The sequence below is a fragment of the Gouania willdenowi genome, chromosome 15, assembly GCF_900634775.1.
Source record: "Gouania willdenowi chromosome 15, fGouWil2.1, whole genome shotgun sequence".
Lineage (NCBI taxonomy): Eukaryota > Metazoa > Chordata > Actinopteri > Blenniiformes > Gobiesocidae > Gouania > Gouania willdenowi.
This window is the reverse complement of record NC_041058.1, coordinates 1,473,929-1,497,198: the sequence shown is the minus strand read 5'-3', so window position 1 is coordinate 1,497,198 and position 23,270 is coordinate 1,473,929. Positions and strand designations below refer to the sequence as shown.

The window sequence follows — 23,270 nt, the reverse complement described above, 5'->3', positions numbered from 1 at the left end:
ACATAATAATTTCCAAAATATGACCATCGGGGGTTTTGTGACTGGCAAACCATTTTTTAGAAATATCACAGTTGGGTTTATTTTTCCTGTTATATTGGGTTTGCAAAAAAATAAAGCTGATTATTCGTGTAAAAAAACAACCACAACAAAAAACAAAACAGTTTGAGATAATGTGGTGTTTTAATTTAGAAAAAGATTAAAATAAAAAATAAAAAATACATACATAAGTTAATCAGGCGACCTCACATGGGGTCACAACCCCAAGATTGATAAACAGGGTGGTATTTGGGTCGAGCTGGATTTTTACATGAAAATGTAAACTTTTAAATGTAAAATCAGAGCCTCGGCAGCACACACACACACGCACGCACGCATGCACGCACACACCTCAGAGCTGTTATCACAACACTTCTCTGTACATGGTTCTGCACGTGTCAGCGCGTTTGTGTCCAGATTGAATAACATGAGTATTTATTTACCCTCAAACCTGCACCATCTGCTCACCTGTAACAGGAGAGCAGCTAACGCACAACAACACACCAGTGTTAGCTTCACCAACACATCGGTGTTAGCTTCACCAACACATCGGTGTTAGCTTCACCAACACATCGGTGTTAGCTTCAACAACACATCGGTGTTAGCTTCAACAACACATCGGTGTTAGCTTCAACAACACATCGGTGTTAGCTTCAACAACACATCGGTGTTAGCTTCACCAACACATCGGTGTTAGCTTCAACAACACATCGGTGTTAGCTTCAACAACACATCGGTGTTAGCTTCAACAACACATTGGTGTTAGCTTCACCAACACATCTGTGTTAGCTTCAACAACACATCAGGAAGAAAGGAGGGGAAACAGCTGTTGTACAGAGGCAGAAAAATAAATAAATAATAAGTAATAATAGTCGGGAAAATAAAAGTGTTGTATAGAAATAATTTTGAATTTAAATAGAAAATGAAAAACACACAGTTAATAATAAAGATAAGGACTTATAATAGTTAACAAGTGAATAAAGAATAACACAATACATAAATAAAAAAAATCAAATATGAAATAATAATCTATAATATATGAATATACTAAGAAGTGAATTAATGAAAGATCTACTTTTATTGTTAGAGCATCGACATTGAGGAATTATTCACTTAAACAATCAGTCTGTCCAGATGTTTCTGACTTTATTTTGTGTTTCTTTGTGTGTTTTTTGAGCAGTTTTTTGCTTCTTCTGTTGTTGTTGTTATTGACAGTTTGTGTAGTGACCATTACATTCTTATTTCCAGGTGAAGATGAATATTTGTGTTCCATGTAGCGCAGACGCTAACTGTTCTTCTTGCAGAGACCAGTTCCACATGTTTGGTTAGCTTAGCATGTAGCAGCCAGTCTCACATAGCTAGAGTGACCCTTTCCCTAACATTATACAGCCATAATAATTACATAGGACTCTGGTGTATTCCCATCTACAGTATGATTTAGTGTGGTTTATAGATGATGTTTGTGGAACTAAATAGGAAAAAATATAATATATATTTCCTACACTGACCACTGATGTTAATGTGTTAAAGTGCCACAAAGCATAACATTGGTGGACATACATAAATAAATAACAGGTAACATAAATACTGAACAAAAATAAATAAATAAAGCACAAATAACATTTATGTAAACCAAAATAAAGATGGGTGCAAAAAAAATTATGTTGCCATTCAAATGCTCAAAAAAGTGAAGTTTCACCATCTGAGGAGACAACAGCACTTCTGTCATCATGAGTTCACAGCCCAACACTGTCCCTGGGCCTGTGCTACACATAACTGAACAAAAATCTGTACTGTCTTCAACCCAATAAATATAGATATTTCATCTGTAAAATCAATATTTGCAGAATTAAATACACTGTAAACTAGAGATGCATCGAAGTGAAACTTAGTGGCGGAAGCCAAATAAAATATAAACGCTTGACCGAATATTGAATATTGAATGCGGTTGTTAAGTTTTTCACTATTTCTTTTTAATAGTGCATAAATAGCCTAGAATACATTTTAGACATGTTTTTTAAAGAAAGTAAATGTTTATTGAATATTCTATGTAATTAAAATATCTGAAGAGAAATTAAACAGAAAATGAAGAAATAAATAAAAAATGCCATGTTTTTCTGAATTCCCTGAATATATAACCTGTCTCTGCTGGTCAGACCAAAATGATTTCAAAAACATTTCCCACTTTGTTCTTCTTCTTCTTCTTCTTGTGTACAATAAATATTCCTCTGTTATTCGTGAATGGATCAGGCTGAAATTTGGTATCTGTAATCTATGGATGTGTACGCATCGACGCTCAGAGCGCCATTTTCCATTTGGAGCCCATCATTGTTATGATGGCTCTGTTAGACAGTGCAGCATCCTCAAGGATTTAAGGCTTTTATTTACTGATGGACCACAGCGTCTCACACACACACACACACACACACACAGATAGTTCAGGTTAACGTGACCTCACAGAAGTGTGTGTGAGGTTTAAAACTCAAAGATAAAAGACAAGGAAAAAACTACGTTTGCACACTTTTTATGCTGCAGGATGTCCAAAAAAGTGCTGAATTTCTAAGTGTGTTATCCTAAAAATAACATGAAATTACGCGCACACACACACACACACACACACACCTTTCCTTGCTTACAGTGGCTCTTCCTGTAGTCGTCGCGCCGCGCTGAACACAAACACACAGCAACAATACAGGGCAGGCTAATCTGTGATCCTGAAGGAACATTGAGTTCTGGAAAAACTGCCAACCACACAAACACACGCGCACACACACACACACACACACTCAGATGAACAAACATTTATCCCAGACGGGGCCCCGACTTCGGCTCAATCAGGAAAAGAATGATGCTGGAAATTGTTGATGAATCTGATGATAGTCCATGAAAGACACACACACACACACACACACACACACACACACACACACACACACACACACACACACACACACACACACACACACACACACACACACACACACACACACACACACACACACACACACACACACACACACGCACGCAGGAACAAACAAACAAACCCGCCCACACCGCGCTGATGGTGGAGATATTCCCAGATGACTGAAAGAGGCCCACAGAGGGGAAACTCTAAATCGATTACTAACTGAGTCTATAGAAGAATCAAATCAGATTCAAGATGAAATGAAACTTTGACTTCAGACTTTATCAAATGCAACAGAAACGTTTGGGATGGTTTAGTTAGAAAGATAGGAGAGGGCGTCTCAGGGATGGGTTCTGCTGTGGGTAACTAGTCACAGCTGTAGCGAGGCGCCTGATCACTCCTCTGTCTTTATATTCCAGTGTTTATGGGTGTAACAATTCATCCATTAGATCAGTGTTTCTCAAATGGGGGTATGTGTACCCCTAGGGGTACAAGACGGCACTACAGGGGATACAAGGTAACTGTGGGGTTTAGAATAGTTTATTTTTGGTTAAAAATGATCTACATTAGAACATGAACTGAACAGTCTTGGTTCTACACAATGATAAATACTATAGAAACTGGAATATAGTATTTGCATTTCCTGAAGAAAATGTAAGTGAGGAGGCTGGTGCTGGCCAGCGTCACATTGCATTAGCATTAGCATTAGCATTAGCTAGCATAAGCATTATCCTAACATTAGCATGAACCTATTAATAGCTGAGCATTGGCAATGAGGATGAAATGGGTTCAAAAATGTCAAAAAGTTTGAAAGTTACAAATGATTAAAGTACAAGTATAAATCTCGGGAACTTTATGAATTTTTTGATAGCTTATTTGTCAAAATCGGACAAACGGTGTAGGAGGAGTTAACGCAGACGGAAGAAAAAACGGTTAACTAAATACTATTACATTCCATTTGTTTACAAAGTTAGGTTTTTTAAAATGTGTGTTATCACTCATTCATTTCATCATTATGATTTATAGATGTTTCTTCATAATAATCTGAGCTAAATGTTGCATAATAAGGGAGGACGTAGATACTAGAACCACTGCATTAGATCGATGGATCCATTTATATTACCATGAACTACATCAATCTGTGCTCGACTAGTTGTCCTTCCTGATGACACATATCAATCTAAAATGGTTTTAAAAAGGTAATCAATCAATCAATCGATTGTATCGATACGAGGAAGTAACTCATGTAATTTATTCACAGCAGACTTTATATGTGTGTGTTTCAAAAGATCTTTTGATAATGAAGACGTTATTGATTGTGACGAGGAGAAGAAATGGACGGAACCAACTTCAGGACGTCTCCACCAATTGTTCAGTGATTGTCCAATAGTCACAGTGTAAAATTTTAGTTCGATCTGAGCATTTAACAAAAGCCAATAAGGCACCATTCATGCTTCTGTATCTGTAACGATTCAATACATTTATAGAATACGTAAAGGTCCAAATCTGGCTTGGTTTGAATCCATCTTTAAAATAAAGTGTGTGATCCATCAGACGTTCTTAGTTCTAGTCTCTCACTGAGCCTCAGAACCATTAGTGGAATCTGGAAATAAAGAGGATTAGAGAGAAAGGAATGTCATTTTCTCTGTTTTTATTGTCATTATGTGGCTTTTCTAGTCTTTTGTTTCTTTATGTCATCATTTTCTGTTTTGTTGTTGTCGTTTTTGAAGTCATTTTGGGTTTTTTTTGTTTTGTGCATTTTAGGAGTTATTTTGTTGTCAAGTTGAATGTTTTTGAAGTCATTTAGTGTATCTATTGTTGTTTTGTGGCTTTTCTGAGACATTTTGTTTGTTTTTGTCATAATTTTTTGTTTTTTGTTGTCATTATTTGCCTTTGTCTAGTTTTTGTTACTTAATGTCATCATTTTGTGTGTTTTTGGAGTTGTTTAGTGTAACTATTGTGGTTGCGTGTGGGTTCTGAGACATTTTGTTTCCTTATGTCATCATTTTGTGTGTTTTTTCTAGGTCTTTTTGTTTCCCTTTGACATAGTTTTGTTTTTTCTGTTGTCATTTTTTGTGTTTTTGGAGTCATTTGGTGTAACTATTGTTGTTTTGAGTCATTTTGTTTCTTTTTGTCATAATTTTGGCAATTTTGGTGTCATTTTGTGCGATTTTGGTGATGTTTTGTGTTTTTGGTGACGTTTATGTTTTTGTTTTGTGCATTTTAAGAGTCATTTTGTTGTCAAGTTGCGAGTCATTTATTTATTATTTATACTATTGTTGTTTCGTGTGTGTTCTGCAGATTTTTATTTATTTTTGTCATCATTTTGTGCATTTTTGGTGTCATTTCTTGTGTTTTTCTTGTCGTTTTGTTGTCATTATGGGGCTTTTTCTAGCTTTTCATGTTGTTTTGTGTGTTTTCGAGGTCTTTTTGGTTCTCTTTTGTTTTCATTTTGTGTTCATGGAGTCATTTTGTGTTATGTGAAACCACATTCTAAACCAGTATGAAACCACATTCAAAACCAGTCAGAACCCACATTCTAAACCAGTCTGAAACCACATTTAAAACCAGTCTGAAACCACATTTCAAACCAGTCTGAAACCACATTTAAAACCAGTATGAAACCACATTCTAAACCAGTCTGAACCCACATTTAAAACCAATCTGAAACCACATTCTAAACCAGTCTGAACCCACATTTAAAACCAATCTGAAACCACATTCAAAGCCAGTCTGAACTCACTTTTAACACCAGTCTGAAACCACATTCTAAACCAGTATGAAACCACATTTAACACCAGTATGAAACCACATTTAACACCAGTATGAAACCACATTCAAAACCAGTATGAAACCACATTTAACACCAGTCTGAAACCACATTCTAAACCAGTCTAAAACCACATTTAAAACCAGTCTGAAACCACATTCTAAACCAGTATGAAACCACATTTCAAACCACACTGACCTTTGACCTGTGACGCAGCATGTCAAAATAAAAGCTGTTTAATGATCAGTGAGTAAAACAAACAACCTGCTGATCAAGTTACATCATTATAGGTGCTGGAAACTTTCAAAATAAACTACAACACACACACACACGTCGGCAGCTGAAAACATGACGTGACCTTTGCACACATAAAAAAAAAAAAAAACGAGCGTAATCAGAGACAAAGAGCAGCACCTCTGGAAGCTTCCTTGGCTTAGAACCTCATATCTGTTATATCTGCTCTGATCTGATTGGCTCTCACAGTCACATGGGGTCAAAGGTCAGCACTAGCCTCATCCTCAAGGAAGCTGCACATTTTACACTTTTATCTGCTTTTAAAATATTCACCTTTTCTGTTTGTGACTGCCTGAAAAAATAAATAAATGAATAAACAACATTATATAAATATACAAACAGACTCATTTTAATTTGAAAAGAATCTAGAAATAACAATAGAACTATCATAATGTAACGTTTTAGAAAGATTAAAAAACAGAGTGACTAAGAGCGATTCACGATACGATATATCCTGATACTAAACATTATGATATATCACAATATCAACAATTACGAATTTCACCTTTACAAGTACAAAATGGTATGAAATACAAGTTAATTCATTTTTTTTTCATGTGAGAACAAGTAAATGGTAATTAACTGTAATTGAAGTACAAATGTAAAAAAACAAGTGTTATGTTTATCAACTTTTATTTTCTAAGTTTAACTTTTGCTTCTACAACTGATTCTGATAAGTTCCTAAATTGTGATTATTTTTTAAAAGTACAAGTATAAAAGTGTTTAGTATGTTTCATTAGGAGTTTAATTGTGCTAACATGCTACGTTAGCACAATTAAAAGTTTTTTTCATTAAAAAAAAAGGTTAAGAAAATAGATTTTTGACTCTTTTTGGATCGACACGATAATCACGCAGTGAAATATTGCGATATATCGCTGAATCAGTTTTTTTTCTTACACCCTTAAACATGATGAAATAAATTAAACTAATAAACTGATGAAATTCATTAAATGGAAATATATAATAATAAATTCAGTAACATAAATGCTGAGAATAACAAGTAAATATCTCTGATCGCATGTAAAATAAAAAGACTAACATTTACATCCAACAATTACATTTTCAAAATAATCTATTAATAATATCAATAATTAATCATACAACAAACAATTTGTACAACAATAATTAAATCAATATTAAAAGGCAGTACTTTTAATACTTTAAAACAGAACATAAAATAAAATAGTTTAACATTTACATCTAACAAATTAATTAATTAATGTAATTTAAAAAAAAATTATTAATATAAATAATGAATCATAGTTAATAATACAACAAATATATAATAAATATTATTAAATAAATATGAAAAGCTGGAACTTTTAATACTTTAAAATTTAACATATTTTTTTTTACATTTACATAAAAATAATAATAATAAAAATAATAATAATAATAACTTATTAATAATTAATCACAATTAATAATACAACAAATTCGGTCAAAGAATATAAATAAAAAATAATGAAATAATTAAAGCCATTACTTTTAATACTTACATTAATTACATTAAAAACCTGCTGCAGAAACGACGCAAAGCAACAAAAAATAAATAAATAATAAAACTCCAGATTTGAACCAATAAAACATGTTAAAGTCGTGATTTATTAACAAAGTTGGTGTTTTTTACCGTTTCTTTTCCTTGTCGGCCGCCATGTCTCAGTAGGTCCTTTAGTCCTGGTTCTGGTTCTAAAGTCCTGGTTCTGGTCCAGCAGGTCGTACAGTCTCGGGTCACTGCCGAGGATCGTACGGCCTCTGAGCCGTTCACGGAGCTTCAAACTGCGGCCTGAGGGTGAGCGGTGAGCCGGTGCTCTGGAAGGGGAGCTGCTCCAGCTTCTCCCGGTTGTTCCTCAGTGGTTGCTCAGCGGCACTGCGGGAGTCCGGCCTCTCACACCGCCCGCTGATTGGCTGGAGACGGAGGTCTAAGCCCCGCCCCCTAGACCCGTGACCTCACCTGTGCTGTGTGATCTCACACACACACACACACACACACGCACGCACACACACAAACAAAGGAGATTTATCACTTAAAGGCAGCGTAAAAACATATATATTAGAGGAAAACTATTTCACAATAAAACTCCTTAACTTTTAACTTACACTGTGATCAGTGTTTTAGTTTTTATTAAATATGTTGGTTTTAAAGTACAATGAGTTCAAAGTATCACAATTACACACATTTAAACTTCACTCACACTGTAAAATACATTTGTGCATTTTAATAATTATTGTTTTGACTAAGGTATTTGAAATTTATTTATTTATTTATTTATTTATTTATTTATTTATTTATTATAAAGTAACATTTTGTTAAATCATCTGAAAAACACACAAAAATATCACAATAAAACGGTAAATGGACTTGATTTTATATAGAGCTTTATCACCACTGAAACAGTCTCAAAGCTCTTTACATATCAGCTCATTCACCCAATCACTCTCACATTCACACACCAGTGGGACAGGACTGACATGCAAGGCACTAGTCGACCACTGAGAGCAACTTAGGGTTCAGTGTCTTGCCCAAAGACACTTCAACACATAGTCAGGTACTGGGATCAAACCCCCAACCTCTCGATCAGAAGACGACCCACTACCACCTGAGCCACGGTCGCCCACATTAGACCCAAAGTGACAGAGTTTTAAGAGTTTTTAGGGATAATATATGTTTTTCAATCATACGTTTTTGATCAAATACAGCGCGTTATTAAGTAAATGCATCTTTACAGAAAAAAAATGCACAATTAAAGTCCTTAAATTTTAACTTACACTGTGATCAGTGTTTTAGTTTGGATGAAATATGTTTTTAAGTACAACTAGTAAAATTAGAAAAATTAAAAAACATCACAATAATATCATTTCAAGTGAAACAACCAAATTATGTTACATTCAACTTACACTTACTATTTTAGCAAATAAATTATTTTTTAAATAATCAGTAATTAGGAGGTTAAAAAATACAGAACAATATGACAATAAAACAGTCAGATTTAATTTATACTGTATAAAAACTGCTTTAGTAATTATCATTTTATTAAATCACATACTTCAAAATTAGTGATCAACAAGTAATAGAAGTCACAAAAATTCTCTTTAAAATACCTTACAGAAAATATTATAGTAACACGTCAGACAACAATATTTAATCTAAACTGTAAAAAAATAAAATAAATGGAAAGGTTTAGCAATGATAATTTTGACTAATAGATTTGTTAAATATTTATTTACTTTTGTTATTAGGTAAAATGAGTAAAAACGTGTCTCCTAAAGCTCTATTAAAAAACATCTCTAAAACCATAAAACAACAGTTAAACATTTACACTATAAAATAACATGGGGGTAAATTGATTAAAATCTAAATCTTAATTATCAAGTAAAATGAGGAGAAATGTGAGTAAAAATATTGACATTATATATATCTAGATATAATTTCAGATTGTATGCAGTAGGAAGTGCCGTGGATACTATAATAAAAGGTTTGAATATATGATTATATAAAGTATATAACATAAATGAAAAACATGTTCAAATAAAAGGTCTGCAGGAGTTGAGCATGTTTGCTTTCCTGCTTTTTGAACATGTTCTTCTGCTGAAAGCTGATATTATGAGCTGCAGTAAAAGTTTGATGACATTCGACGTCACGCAACTGTTGCCTTCCTCAGAATCACCATCAGTCATGGTTGGGGGGCAGCAGGTCTCGCTGCATTTTTCACCTGCAGGGACAGAACCACCTGCGTCTGCAAATATCTCAGATTAGAGCCTCCAGCATCGACACAGAGAGTTAGTAAATGATCCAAACACACGCCAGCAGCTCATAGCCTGATGGCTAATACTGCTGGGTCATGGTTTGAACCCCACAGCCTGATGACTAATACTGCTGGGTCATGGTTTGATCCCCACAGCCTGCTGGGTAATACTGCTGGGTCATGGTTTGAACCCCACAGCCTGCTGGGTAATACTGCTGGGTCATGGTTTGAACCCCACAGCCTACTGGGTAATACTGCTGGGTCATGGTTTGAACCCCACAGCCTGATGGGTAATACTGCTGGGTCATGGTTTGATCCCCACAGCCTGCTGGGTAATACTGCTGGGTCATGGTTTTATTTGAACAATAAAAGTCTCCCTGAGTGTTTATTTGTTGAATCATGGTTTGAATATCAATGTTTTTTGCTGTCATGGCTCAAACACGGTGCCTACATGGTTTGATTATTTTGCTGAGTCATGACTTGAGCACCAAAAACAATAACAGAAACATGTTCACACTGTCATGTTTTAATCACGTGTAAACAATGAAAACAACTGGTTCACATCTGATGAGGTGATGATGATGATGATGATGATGATGATGATGATGATGATGATGATGATGATGATGATGTTGATGATGATGATGATGATGATGATGATGATGATGATGATGATGATGATGATGGTTTCTTCCCAGAGTTCAGATTTATTGACGTTGTCTTTGGTTTGGAAGAAACCATGGATAAGGTTCAGTTTGGACTGGTTTCACTGCTGAGTCAGCACTTCTGATCAATCATGTTCCATCACATGACCAGGTAAAGAAAGGTCACTGATTAGTCCTGGAGCAGAAGTTCTCATTGTAGCATTTTAACAACAAATATTAGCAAAACAAAAAGAAAGTTTCATCAACAACCGACAGCATGTGACTCTCAATCTTTACCTAGTTATTCATTTACCTAAAGTTACTCACTTACATATTTAGCTACACAATAACTGAATTACTACATTACATACTTAATACATACTTACATATTTATTTAGTTAATACCTAAATAAATTACATACTGAGTTAATAAATTACCTAGTTAATGACTTTCTTAGTTAATTAACTACTTAAATAATTAAAATCCTTAGTAACTAAGTAGGTAAATCAATAACTTTGTAAATAAGTAACTAGTTAAAAAACTTAGTAAAGAACTAAGAAAGGTCCTAAGTAAATAAGGAATTAAGGAAGAACTAACTTAGTATGTTTGTAGGCAAATAAGTAAATAACTGACCCAAATATATAAGTAACTCGGTACATAAGTAACTGATTAAGTAAGTAGATAAATTAGTGAATAAATAAATAAGTAAATAATTATGTACATGAGCAACTACGGAATTTTGAAAAAAGTAACAAGGCATATAAAATAACTTAAATAAGTAAATAAGTAATTTGGCATATACGTATCTAAATAAATAAGTAACAATGTAAATATGTTTCTTAAGTAGGTAATTTAGTAACTAAATAAGTAACAATTTAGGAAAATACAGTAACTAGGTAAATAGGTCACTAGATAGTTCAGTAAGTAACTAAGCAACTTATTAAGTGAGTCCTGGATTAATCTCTGTTATTCAACGAGCCAAGCATCACCAGTCAGAGAGAAGCTGTCCTACGAAGGTCGATAACAACACGCTAATTTAAGCCAAGTGTTTTCAGTCTCAGTACGTGCTCATTCACATAAAAGGGGTGGAGCTTGCAGTGTCTGAACAATCAATGGAGAACCTGGCAGAGCGAGCGTTTACAGGAGGAACAGTTTATGATCTTAAATAAATATAATGAATAGAATCTGCTGATACTATTAATGTGTAAAAATGTGACATTATTTATGATATTAATCCATTGGATGATAAACAGACAGTGCTCTACAGTTAAACTTTATTACAGCACACACGTGTTTCTATTCAGGTAGATCTATTTATCACACACTGGGATGAGAACACATTGTTTCACTGTAGTATGTTCCTGATGATGCTGTCAGCCTCATTATAGAGTATGAATGAATGAATAAACAAATTATTTCACCCATCTGTGTATACAGAGACATAGACTTCATCAGCTGACTGTAGATTAATCTATCAGATATACATCTATATCTTTCCTAAATGTTGTCACCAGTAAATGAAAGGATTAATTTATCATTAATAATCTTCTTTCATAAAGCTGTCAGATCTGATTGGTCAGGAGGCGGGGCTTTAGGACTCACTATGATCCTAGCCAGAACAAAACCTGCTAGTCGTTCAGCATAAGTTACCATGGTGATTTAGCTCCATAAGTTGATAGCGAGCTTCGTAGTCCAGCACACACTGATTAAATCTTGTAGCTTAACGTGATTGTTTATTTGTGAGATCAGACTTTTCGTTTTTTTTGTTTGTTTTTTTTTGACTAATTTTGTGTAGTTGTGTAGTTTTTGGTTGTTTAACATGTTGTTGGTTTTTGTTTATCTTAACTCCAACTAACTGTGTGTGTGTGTGTGTGTGTGTGTGTGTGTGTGTGTGTGTGTGTGTGTGTGTGTGTGTGTGCGCGTGTGTGTGTGTGTGTGTGCGTGTGTGTGTGTGTGTGTGTGTGTGTGTGTGTGTGTGTGTGTGTGTGTGTGTGTGTGTGTGTGTTGATGACGTAATGGAAAACGTCACATCACCATGAAACACAGGAAATGCTCTCAATTGGGCCTGATTACTGCACTCAGGCGTGCATGTGCCTGTGTGTGTGTGTGTGTGTGTGTGTGTGTGTGTGTGTGTGTGTGTGTGTGTGTGTGTGTGTGTGTGTGTGCACCAAACACAGTCATTGGTGGTGTATAATAAAGGTGTAGAAGTTGTGATAAAGCACAGGGCTCAGCAAACAGCGGCTCTCGAGCCACATGTGGCTCTGTAGCTCCGCCTCTGAGGCGCCATCACTGATGGAATGAGAGATCAGAACCAGACTGTTGTTTAGTATTGACTAGTTACAGAAGAAAACATTTCTACCATTGGTTTTTAAAGTAAAATTTATTGATACTAGTACAGTGCCCGTCTGAAATATGTATTATATAATGGGAGGAGCTTAAGTAGAGTTGTCAATTATGTCCAAATGAGTATTTGTTTGAAGGCTGTATGTACATAGAGGTGTACACACTGTACTCTATAGTGTTATAAAGGGTTTATTTGTGGGTGTAAAATAAAATAGTGTGTGTGATTTATCTGGTTTAATTCTATGAGACATGAATATGATGAATTATTTCAATGCATAACTCTGCCAGACTGTGATTTAGTATTGACTAATTATAAAAGAAAACATTTCTAGGATTGCTTTCAAAGTAACATTTAGGGTTGAAAATTCAAAATAACTATAAAAATACACAATTTTAATATACATACATGATAAAAACACAAAATAACTAAAAACACACACAAAATAACAACAGAAATACAAAAGATGAATAAAAAACACACAAAATCACTACTAAATTTGAGTAAAAATACACAAATTGACTAAAAAAAATTGTTTTATTATTTAATTGAAAAAAAAACATTTGCTTTATTGCTTAATTGTGAACGTCACCAGCCCTCCCTAAGGAAGGGTAAGAAACACTTCATTAAAGGGAAAAATACAAAAAGAGAAGGCCGTGTTACACCTAGGTGAGGGGGAAGGGAACAGGGGAGAGGGTGTTAGGGTGGCACAGTGGAAGGAGTGACAGACATTAACTGATAGTTGGGATAAACAAGTCTAAGTTTAAGTGGGCCCTGGCGCCGCTCGCCCTTCCTCAGAAGAATGTTTCTCGCATGTCGCTGTTGTAAAGAACATGAAAGGTTGTGTTTTGTGTTTAAAGGTTTTTAAAGTTGATCTGTTGTGTGATCTTTGTGTGTGACAGGTTTTAACCTTTGACCTGCAGAGGTGAGCTCTGTCATCTCTCATGTGTCCACATGTCTGAACGTCTTAGTGTCAGTATGTTACCGTATGTTAGCGTCTGTTAGCTTCTGCTAGCGCCCTGTGTGCACTCCCCAGGCTGAGTGTAAAGCTGAGGTTCCTCTGAGGGACGGATCCATGAGGAGGTTCAGCAGAGATAAGGCGCTGACAGATCGCTGCTGTGGCGCCGAACGCAGCCGCTCTCGTCTTGATGGTTGATCGCTACAAAAATGTCAACATGTCCTGGAGGCGGCCGTTCTGCACCGCGTTTGTTTTTAGAAAGTCTCAGAGAAGCAGATTACACAAGTGTCCTCAGTGTACCCGAGAGGAACCTGTTCACCGCTGGGAGGGGCTAACCTGTACACCCGCTACCACATACACAACAACAACAACAACACAAAAATACACTAAACACAACAGAAACACATTAAACAAAGAAAACAACACACGGAATAAATCCTGGAAATTAGATCAATCTGAAGAAATTTTGTGTGAAATTTTAATAAACATTTTAGTTTCTTTTTTAGTTATTTTGTGTTATTTAATTTCTTTGTGTCTTTCTGATATTTTTTGTCATTTTGTGCCTTTTTCCTCTGTTCTTGGTGTCATTTATATATTTAGCCTTTTTGTGTCTTTTTAGTAACTGTCTTTTTTGCCTTTTAATGTATTTTTTGATTATGTGGTTATTCTGTCTTTTTGTCATTTTATTTCTATTTTGTGTCATTTAGTGTCTATTTATGGTCATTCTGTGTGCTAATGTTGTTTAGTACTGATGCTTGTGTTACGTGTGTGTGTGTGTGTGTGTGTGTGTGTGTGTGTGTGTGTGTGTGTGTGTGTGTGTGTGTGTGTGTGTGTGTGTGTGTGTGTGTGTGTGTGTGTGTGTATTGGGAGCAGGTCTTCAGGTGGCTTTATTATGATCAATGGTTGTGTATCACAGGAAGATGTCAACACGTCTGTTGATGTTACACACACACACACACACACATACACACACAGTTTCGGAGCTAAATCACCATGGTAACATATGCTAAACGGCTTACCTGGTCGGGAGCAGGTTTTGCTCTGGCTCGGACCTGTGTGAATGCTAAAGCCCCGCCTCCTGACCAATCAGATATCGTAGAAAACGATCTGCCCATTGTTAGATGATCCTGGTTGGTGCAGATCTGACAACTGAGTTTAAGAAGATTATTCATGAGAAATGAATCCTTTCATTGACTGATGACAACATTTAGGAAAGATGCTGGACTACGAAGCTCACTAACAACTTATGGAGCTAAATCACCATGGTAACTTATGCTGAATGACTAGCAGGTTTTGTTCTGGCTAGGATCATAGTGAGTCCTAAAGCCCCGCCTCCTGACCAATCAGATCTGACAGCTTTATGAACAAAGATTATTAATGATAAATTAATCCTTTCATTTACTGGTGACAACATTTAGGAAAGATATAGATGTATATCTGATAGACTGATCTACAGTCAGCTGATGAAGTCTGTGTCTCTGTATACACAGATGGGTGAAATAATTTGTTTATTCATTCATTCATACTCTATAATGAGGCTGACAGCATCATCAGGAACATACTACAGTGAAACAATGTGTTCTCATCCCAGTGTGTGATAAATAGATCTACCTGAATAGAAACACGTGTGTGCTGTAATAAAGTTTAACTGCAGAGCTCTGTCTGTTTATCATCCAATGGATTAATATCATAAATAATCTCACATTTTTACACATTAACAGTATCAGCAGCTTCCTGCCTGAGTTCTTTCATTCCTGCCTTTTCTGTAACAACAGGGTTGTTTTTGGTTTAAAATTGCTTAAGTTTGAAATTCATCATTTTAAACTTAAGCAACACCTAACCTGGTCGGGACCAAGTTATGAAGTGGATCAGATCTGAGCAAGTATAAAAGCTCCGCCTCCTGCTGTGCGCTGCACTAAAACTGTTGCTCTTCATTGGTTCTCCATTGATTGGCTAGACGCTGCAAGCTCCGCCCCTTCTATGTGAACGCGCGCGTACCGAGGCTGAAAACACTTGGCTTTAATTAGTGTGTTGTTATCGATCGTCGTAGGACAGCTCCTCTCTGACAGGTAATGTTTGGTTAATTGAATCCAGCTAACAGAGATTAATCCAGGATATAATTATCTAGATTTGTAGTTAACCCCCAAAAAGTGACCAAAATGACTCCAACAAACACACAAACATGGAAAGAAAAGAAAAGACAACATAAGACCAGATTAAAATGTCTCTAAAAACACACAACATAAAAAAATACATAAAATGACATCAAAACACAAAAAACAACAACATAAACCAGTGTAACCCTATAATCCCACATATTTTGTGATCAGAGGAATAAATCCTTATTATTGTGAAACACGGAATCAAAAAGCCACACAATACACACATTACATTTGTGTCGTGTGTGTAACGTGTTTTAGAGCCAAACACTGGGTCATGTGACCTAAGCTGATAACCTTCTCTGTGAGTGGAGTCACTTTGATGGTCTGAGACTTTAAAACATGTTCAGACGACTCTCAGTTAAAGAGTCAAATCTTTCTATTGAATCAGGACTCACAGATCCTTTGTTGCATTGACCTGATTCAGAGATGACTGGAGTCACTGACAGAATCCCACAAACACTCAGGACTCAAAGACGCGGTCAGTGACTCTCTGATAACAAACAGGACACAAATAATCCAGGTTAAGAAGACGCAAAATAATCATAATCCTGTTAATAATTGTCCTTAGATTAACCTGGATCCATTTAATGATTCACAGTGGTTTACGTTGAAGAAAACATGTCTTTGCTTTACTACTGGAGAATCCAGATCAAGAAGCATAGAGCAACAGAGATGGAGAAACCAGAGCCGCACACACACACACACACACACACACATATTGTGTGAGAAAGCAGGGGAAACATTAATCTAAGTTTTCTCTTCATCATCCAAAAGAAACATTGTCTCCACACGTCCAATGTTCCAGAGAATTCAGTCAAATGACTCGGTTCCCCCCACCCCACCTTCAAAATGGTCTTCTAGAGGCTCTAGACATTCACTCTTAGAATATCCATGTTAAATTACATCCCGATTCAACGAGCAGTAACGGAGGAGTAGTCATTTGAAAGATCAGAAGAAATGCACAGCATGTGAGTGTCACAGCAAAGTGTCTGAATACTTATGACCATGTGATATTTCAGTTTCTCTTTTTTAATACATTTGCTGATTTTTTACATTTCTGGTTTTTTCTGTCAAGATGGGGTGCTGAGTGTACATTAATGAGAAATAAAATGAACTTTTTTGATTTTAGCAAATAGCTCCAATAAAACAAAGAGTGAAAATGTTAAAGGGGTCTGAATACTTTCTGTACCCACTGCCCCACCTTGGGGCTTCCTGTGTCCCAAATTGAGAATCAGGCTCAATGCGTACACATCCATAGGCTATAGCTCCCAAATTTCAGCCCGATCAGTTCATGGATAACAGAGGAGTAGTGATTAAACTCGTGTACACAACAAGAAGAAAAAGACGTTTCGAGTCTGGTAACCCGGCCTAGAACGAGGAACTCCCAGGAGTCGAGGGTCCTGTGATCACACAGGAGAACCAGAGGAAACCTTTACGTTCCAAGCCTTTACATCAGATACATCAAGAACATCTGTAGTCTGTAGCTCTTACTTTTCTCAGCATTTGAGAAAACACAACAACCGATCGTCAGTGGTTCCTGAAGGTTCAGCATCTCCACTGTTCTGTTAAAGAGTCCCTGAACTGGATCACATGAGTCTCTAACCTGCATCGTTTGAACTGTATCAGATCCTTCAACCAGATTTTTAAAGGGATCTTCCACTGTTTTTACAAATGTGGCCTAAAATCTTCTAAATGTCCTAATTAGTAGATCTATGCTCAATAAAACACATTATTATGCACTATATTCATTCGATAACTTTTAAAAATAGGACTACTTTACAGTTTTAGAGCCTGTGTTCCTTCATCTTGAAATCATGTGATTGATGATGTCACACGGCCTCACTGCCTGTAAACATCCCATTGTTTTCTATTGAAGTGAAACATTCAGCCTGATTTTTAAATCATTTAACAGCTTTTTCTGTGAAAATGAAACTTTGAGATGTTTTTGGTTGCTTTAAAAAACAGGAAAAGTTAAGGATGTCGATGTAAACCTCTTTTATTTCCAGAAAAAGAATAAAATTTCAAGATTTCTAGATGGAGGAACAGGCTCTAAAACTGTAAAGTATTAGGCAGTGTGGCTGTTTCCATTCCAGTCTCACAGATTTCACAAACTGCAGTTTTAACATAAATTGTTTATATCCGAGTTAACGAAGATTTGACTTTTTAACCCAGATCGTTCCAAACTGACCATCTGTAGTTGCTTGATATGATTGGCTCTGGAGAGACTTCAGATCAACCTGATTGGACAAAGGAGGTGTCAATCAAAAGAGGAGGCGTTATATTTTAAAAGTTGAGGAAAAGCGTTGGCGTTTTAAACGACTTCTCCGTACTTCAGCGACTCGTTCCTTTGGTTTGAAGTGACGTGTTTGAACAGATTTAAAGTGAGAAATAATGACCGTAGACGTTGTTTCTTCTTCCTGCTGCTTATTTTTAGCGTGTTCGCCTGCACCGAGCCTCGCCGTCACAATGGTGTTGTGATTCGTGCTTTGTGGAACCAGCTGCTGTTTGAATCACTGCACAATGATATTATGGCTGATGGTGGGGATGGGGGGGGGGGGGGGGGGGGGGGGTCATGTGCAGCATCGATACATAACTCAGCTAAAACGCAGCGTGTTGTAGGAACTCACGAGAATTAAATATAAATATCTTTTTTTTTAATCTGCTTAAATTGAAAAATAACATCTGAATTAAAACAAATAAGTAATTAAAAAATGTGAATAAAATAAATTAAGACTAAAAAAGAATAAATTAATAAAAATGGGAAATCATTACTCATTGAGTTAGTTTTGAATAGTACATTAGTGGGACATTTACATTTACAATACTTTTAGTGTGTTAAAAACAGCAGCGTATATAATAAACACACAGGGTGTGTGTGTCTGCAGGCACTGATGAGTCAGTGATTTCACTTATTTCATAAAGTTGTGATTTCTACACACTAATGATTTTTTCTCTTGGTTTGCATTGAACATTGTGTGTGTGTGTGTGTGTGTGTGTGTGTGTGTGTGTGTGGGGGGGGGGGGGGGTCCTTACATAAGTGTTCATTGGCATTTAAACAGGATGTAGGAATAGTTTGTTTAAATGTACTGTACAGAGTCCCACCCAATTAAACATGAGGACATTTCCTGAGAGCAAACACACACACACACACACACACACACACACACACTCACACACACACACACACACACACACACACACACACACACACACACACACACACACACACACACACACAGCCTCTTGGAACAGCAGATCACAAACTAGAGATATCAGGATATATTTATCCAGCTTCGTAGTCCAGGCCCTTGTATAGCCTACAATATATTGTTGTTTTGTTTGTTGCATGTTTTTTTTGTTTTTTTTTGTAATTTTGTCGACATGACTTGTTGTGTGTGTTTAACTTGAAGAATATTTGTGTTGCAAACAGTAAATGTGCTTCTTCTTCTCAGACTGGGAAGGAACTCCATACAGAGAGCAGTCAACATGTTTGGTTAGCTTAGCACGTAGCGACCAGTACCATATGTTTGGTTAGCTTAGCACGTGGTAACCTGTACCAAATGTTTGGTTAGCTTAGCATGTAGCAACCAGTACCATATATTTGGTTAGCTTAGCATGTAGCAACCAGTACCATATGTTTGGTTAGCTTAACATGTAGCGACCAGTACCATATAGTTAACTTAGCATGTAGTCACTGTGGCTGAGCAGGAGCAGAAACATGGTGTGTGTGTGTGTGTGTGTGTGTGTGTGTGTGTCTGGTAGTCATCTGGTAGCAACCAGTACCATATGTTTGGTTAGCTTAGCATGTAGCAACCAGTACCATATGTTTGGTTAGCTTAGCATGTAGTGACCAGTACCATATGTTTGGTTAGCTTAGCATGTAGCGACCAGTACCATATGTTTGGTTAGCTTAGCATGTAGCAACCAGTTCCATATGTTTGGTTAGTTTAGCATGTAGCGGCCAGTACCATATATTTGATTAGCTTAGCATGTAGCAACCAGTACCATATGTTTGGTTTGCTTAACATGTAGCGACCAGTACCATATGTTTGGTTAGCTTAACATGTAGCGAGCAGTACCATATGTTTGGTTAGCTTAACATTTAGCGACCAGTACCATATGTTTGGTTAGCTTAACATTTAGCGACCAGTACCATATGTTTGGTTAGCTTAACATGTAGCGACCAGTACCATATGTTTGGTTAGCTTAACATGTAGCGAGCAGTACCATATGTTTGGTTAGCTTAACATGTAGCGACCAGTACCATATGTTTGGTTAGCATGTAGTCGCTGTGGCTGAGCAGGAGCAGAAATGTGTGTGTGTGTGTGTGTGCGTGTGTGTGTGTGTGTGTGTGTGTGTGTGTGCGTGTGTGTGCGCTGGCAGACAGATGTGTGACACTGAACACCCCTCGTCTCTCCTCTGAGGAACAAAGAAGGTTAGCGTGTGTGTTTCTGGGCCTGTGTGTGTGTCTGTCTCCTTTGATGTTTGATCATTAACCATCATTAATGATCTCACTCTGCGCCTCAGGTTGGACACCAGTGTAAAACATGTCCACTCATATTATATTTATCAGCTTTGTATGTTTATATTTATCGGTTCATTAAAGCCTGCAGCCACTAAACATCAATACCAGCACAATTTATTCACCTATGTTTTATTTTATTGTTTTGTGTGTTATTGTTGTCAAATTGTGGGTTCTTGTTCACATTTTGTGTTTTATTGTCATTTTGTGGATTCTTGCTGTGAGTTTGTGTGTTTTTGAACGTTGTTGTCATAATAAACCTGTACTACGCAGCTGGATCTTCTCTCATTGTGCAAATTTCCTGAATTTATTCAGTGTGTGCTGTACTATGACGCTGGTTAACATCTCACCGGGTAAATCACCATGGTAACTTAGGCTAAACATCGTAGGATGAGATCTGAGTAGGAAAGTCGTGTTATCGCAGAATGTCTGCACTCATAGTCGAGTGTACTGCGGAGTCGTAGTTTCATGATTGGGTCGATGTTGCAATAAACGCCCCTTTGATGTGAAATATATGAAATCACCTGGGTTTAGTGAACGTGTTAATATCCTGCTTCGTAGTACAGGCCCATTGTGTGTAACTGTGTGTATTTATGTGTTTTCTAAGGTTCCTTCTTGTTTCTGATTTGAGGATGATCAGCTGACTCTCTCAACCTATCAGTGTTGAGGAAGCTGTCACTGCAGCCTTCTGTTGTATAAGTTTATTTACATTTTTCAGAAGTAATTTGGTCGATAGGGGAAAGGGAAGGCAGCGATCCCACAGTGGATTAGAGGAAGGTCACACAATGTACACACACACACACACACACACACACACACACACACACACACACACACACACACACACACACACACACTTCAGATAAAACAGTACGTAGACAAAACATGGAGCGGTTTGGACACGCTGCCAACCTGACGGAGTCCCACGTGTGTGTGTGTGTGGGTCGGACATGGAAACTGACACACACTGAGCTCCATCAAGAGGGTTGGCAGTTTGAATCCCTACACTTGTAAACATGTGAACTCATGAGCGCCCCCTACCCTGAGGCAGGTGCACTGCCTGCTACACTTTAATGGTCTAACAGCATTACACACATTATCTATAGTATCATATCATCTAGATCAGACATTGGCAACTGGGAAAATACAAAAAACACACAAAATCATTACATGTATACATACATATATATGCATGAAAAAATGTATCTCTCACACCAAAAACATACACATTGACAATCAAATAAATAAAGATATTAATGTAAAAATTTAAACACACATTATGATTTCAAAAGCACAAAAAACAAAAGAAAAACATGTAAACAACAACGAAGACAACAAAATGACTCAAAAACACAGAAAAGGACAACAAAGTGGAAGAAAACCACACAAAACCAAAAAGGTGACGATTAAAACACAGTGATTCCAAAACACACAATCAAAACCAAAAGCACACAAAATTACAACAAAAACACACTTGTTGAAAAAAAAAACCCCCACAGGAAACGACACTAAAAACCCACAAAATGACATCAAAAATGCATAAAATGACAATAAAATGACAACAAAACCAAAAAAGACATAAAAACAATGACTAAAACTCAAAAAAACAACAATTAAAACCCAAAAGGCAACAAGAAAAACACACAGGGTTATTGTAAAACACACATTCAAAACCAAAATCACACAAAGTGACAACATAAACACACAGAATAAAACCACAAAACGACAATAAAATGGCACTGTATCACTGCTATAGGCTGAGAAACAGAAATAGTGTTATGCTGCCCTCTAGAGGAGAATAATGGAGCCTGATAATGTGTTTATTCAACAGTTGTTGCTGCCCCCTGCTGGCAAAGGTTTGACATTTCAACTTTAAACAACCCCAAAAACATCTATCTATCTATCTATCTATCTATCTATCTATCTATCTATCTATCTATCTATCTATCTATCTATCTATTTGTTTGTTTTTAACAATTTGAGCCTTTTTTTTGCTTATTTTTACCCTTTTTCTGCAACTACACCAAACTTACCATATTTGTTATCGTAGGAGTTTTTCTTATAATTTTTCTTCTGCAACTCCTTTGCCCTAGAACTCCTCCTAGACTATTAATGCAGCACTAATGACACGTATGTCATCTCATAGGGACGATGTCAACGATGTGCAGTGGAGCCAAAATGTCAAGGTCAAGGTCACGTCAAGTTCCAAAAACCAAAATTTTCCATATCTTTACAAATATTTATTGAACTAGTTTGATGCTTACATTTATGAAAAGCTCATCTCAAGTGGAGTATTTTATTTACTTGAACCGAAGCTGTACGACCTACCAGTAAAAAGATCAGTAGGGTTATGACGTCGAAATTTAAATAAATAAATAAATACCTTTTTTCTCTATAACTTGGCCATAATTTGAGATCCAGTGCTCAGACTGGTAGCGTTGAACAACATTTCCTTTCAATGTGTGACCTTGACCTTCACTCAAGGTCATATTTAAGGTTAAGGTCAGTCTTCTGTTTTTCCTGCATTATTACTTTCAATTTAATTTATAAAAAGAACAAACAAATCTAGATACAGGTTGTTATTTTTGCCATTTTTTTCAATTTTCAATTGCCAAATACTTATTTGCCTTGTGAATACAGGTCTTGCCTTGTTTACATATTTTCATCACCATTATTATCACCATAATTCATGATTATTTTTTCCAATTTAACCACATTCACGATTTCTCATTCCCATAATCTGCCAGTTTAAACTAATTGTTCCCATATTGACTCTTTGAACCATTTTCACCACTTTTTTGCCCACTCTATAGTTTGTAACGTTTAACCAATTTTTTTTTTCGGTTTTTAAAATTCCATTTCACCACATTTTGCACCATTTTTGGTCACTT

At 36.3% G+C, this 23,270-nt stretch overlaps 1 protein-coding gene across 1 annotated transcript in view; it reads right to left on the bottom strand.

Annotated features, from left to right (window-relative positions):
* Positions 1-7,862, bottom strand: part of epas1b (endothelial PAS domain protein 1b) — a 38,246-nt gene extending 30,384 nt beyond the window's left edge. The window contains exon 1 of the mRNA XM_028467772.1: positions 7,636-7,862. Coding sequence (XP_028323573.1) covers positions 7,636-7,661 — 26 coding nt within the window. The 5' untranslated portion in view covers positions 7,662-7,862. The remainder of the gene's footprint in view (positions 1-7,635) is intronic.
* Between the last annotated feature and the right edge of the window lie 15,408 nt (positions 7,863-23,270).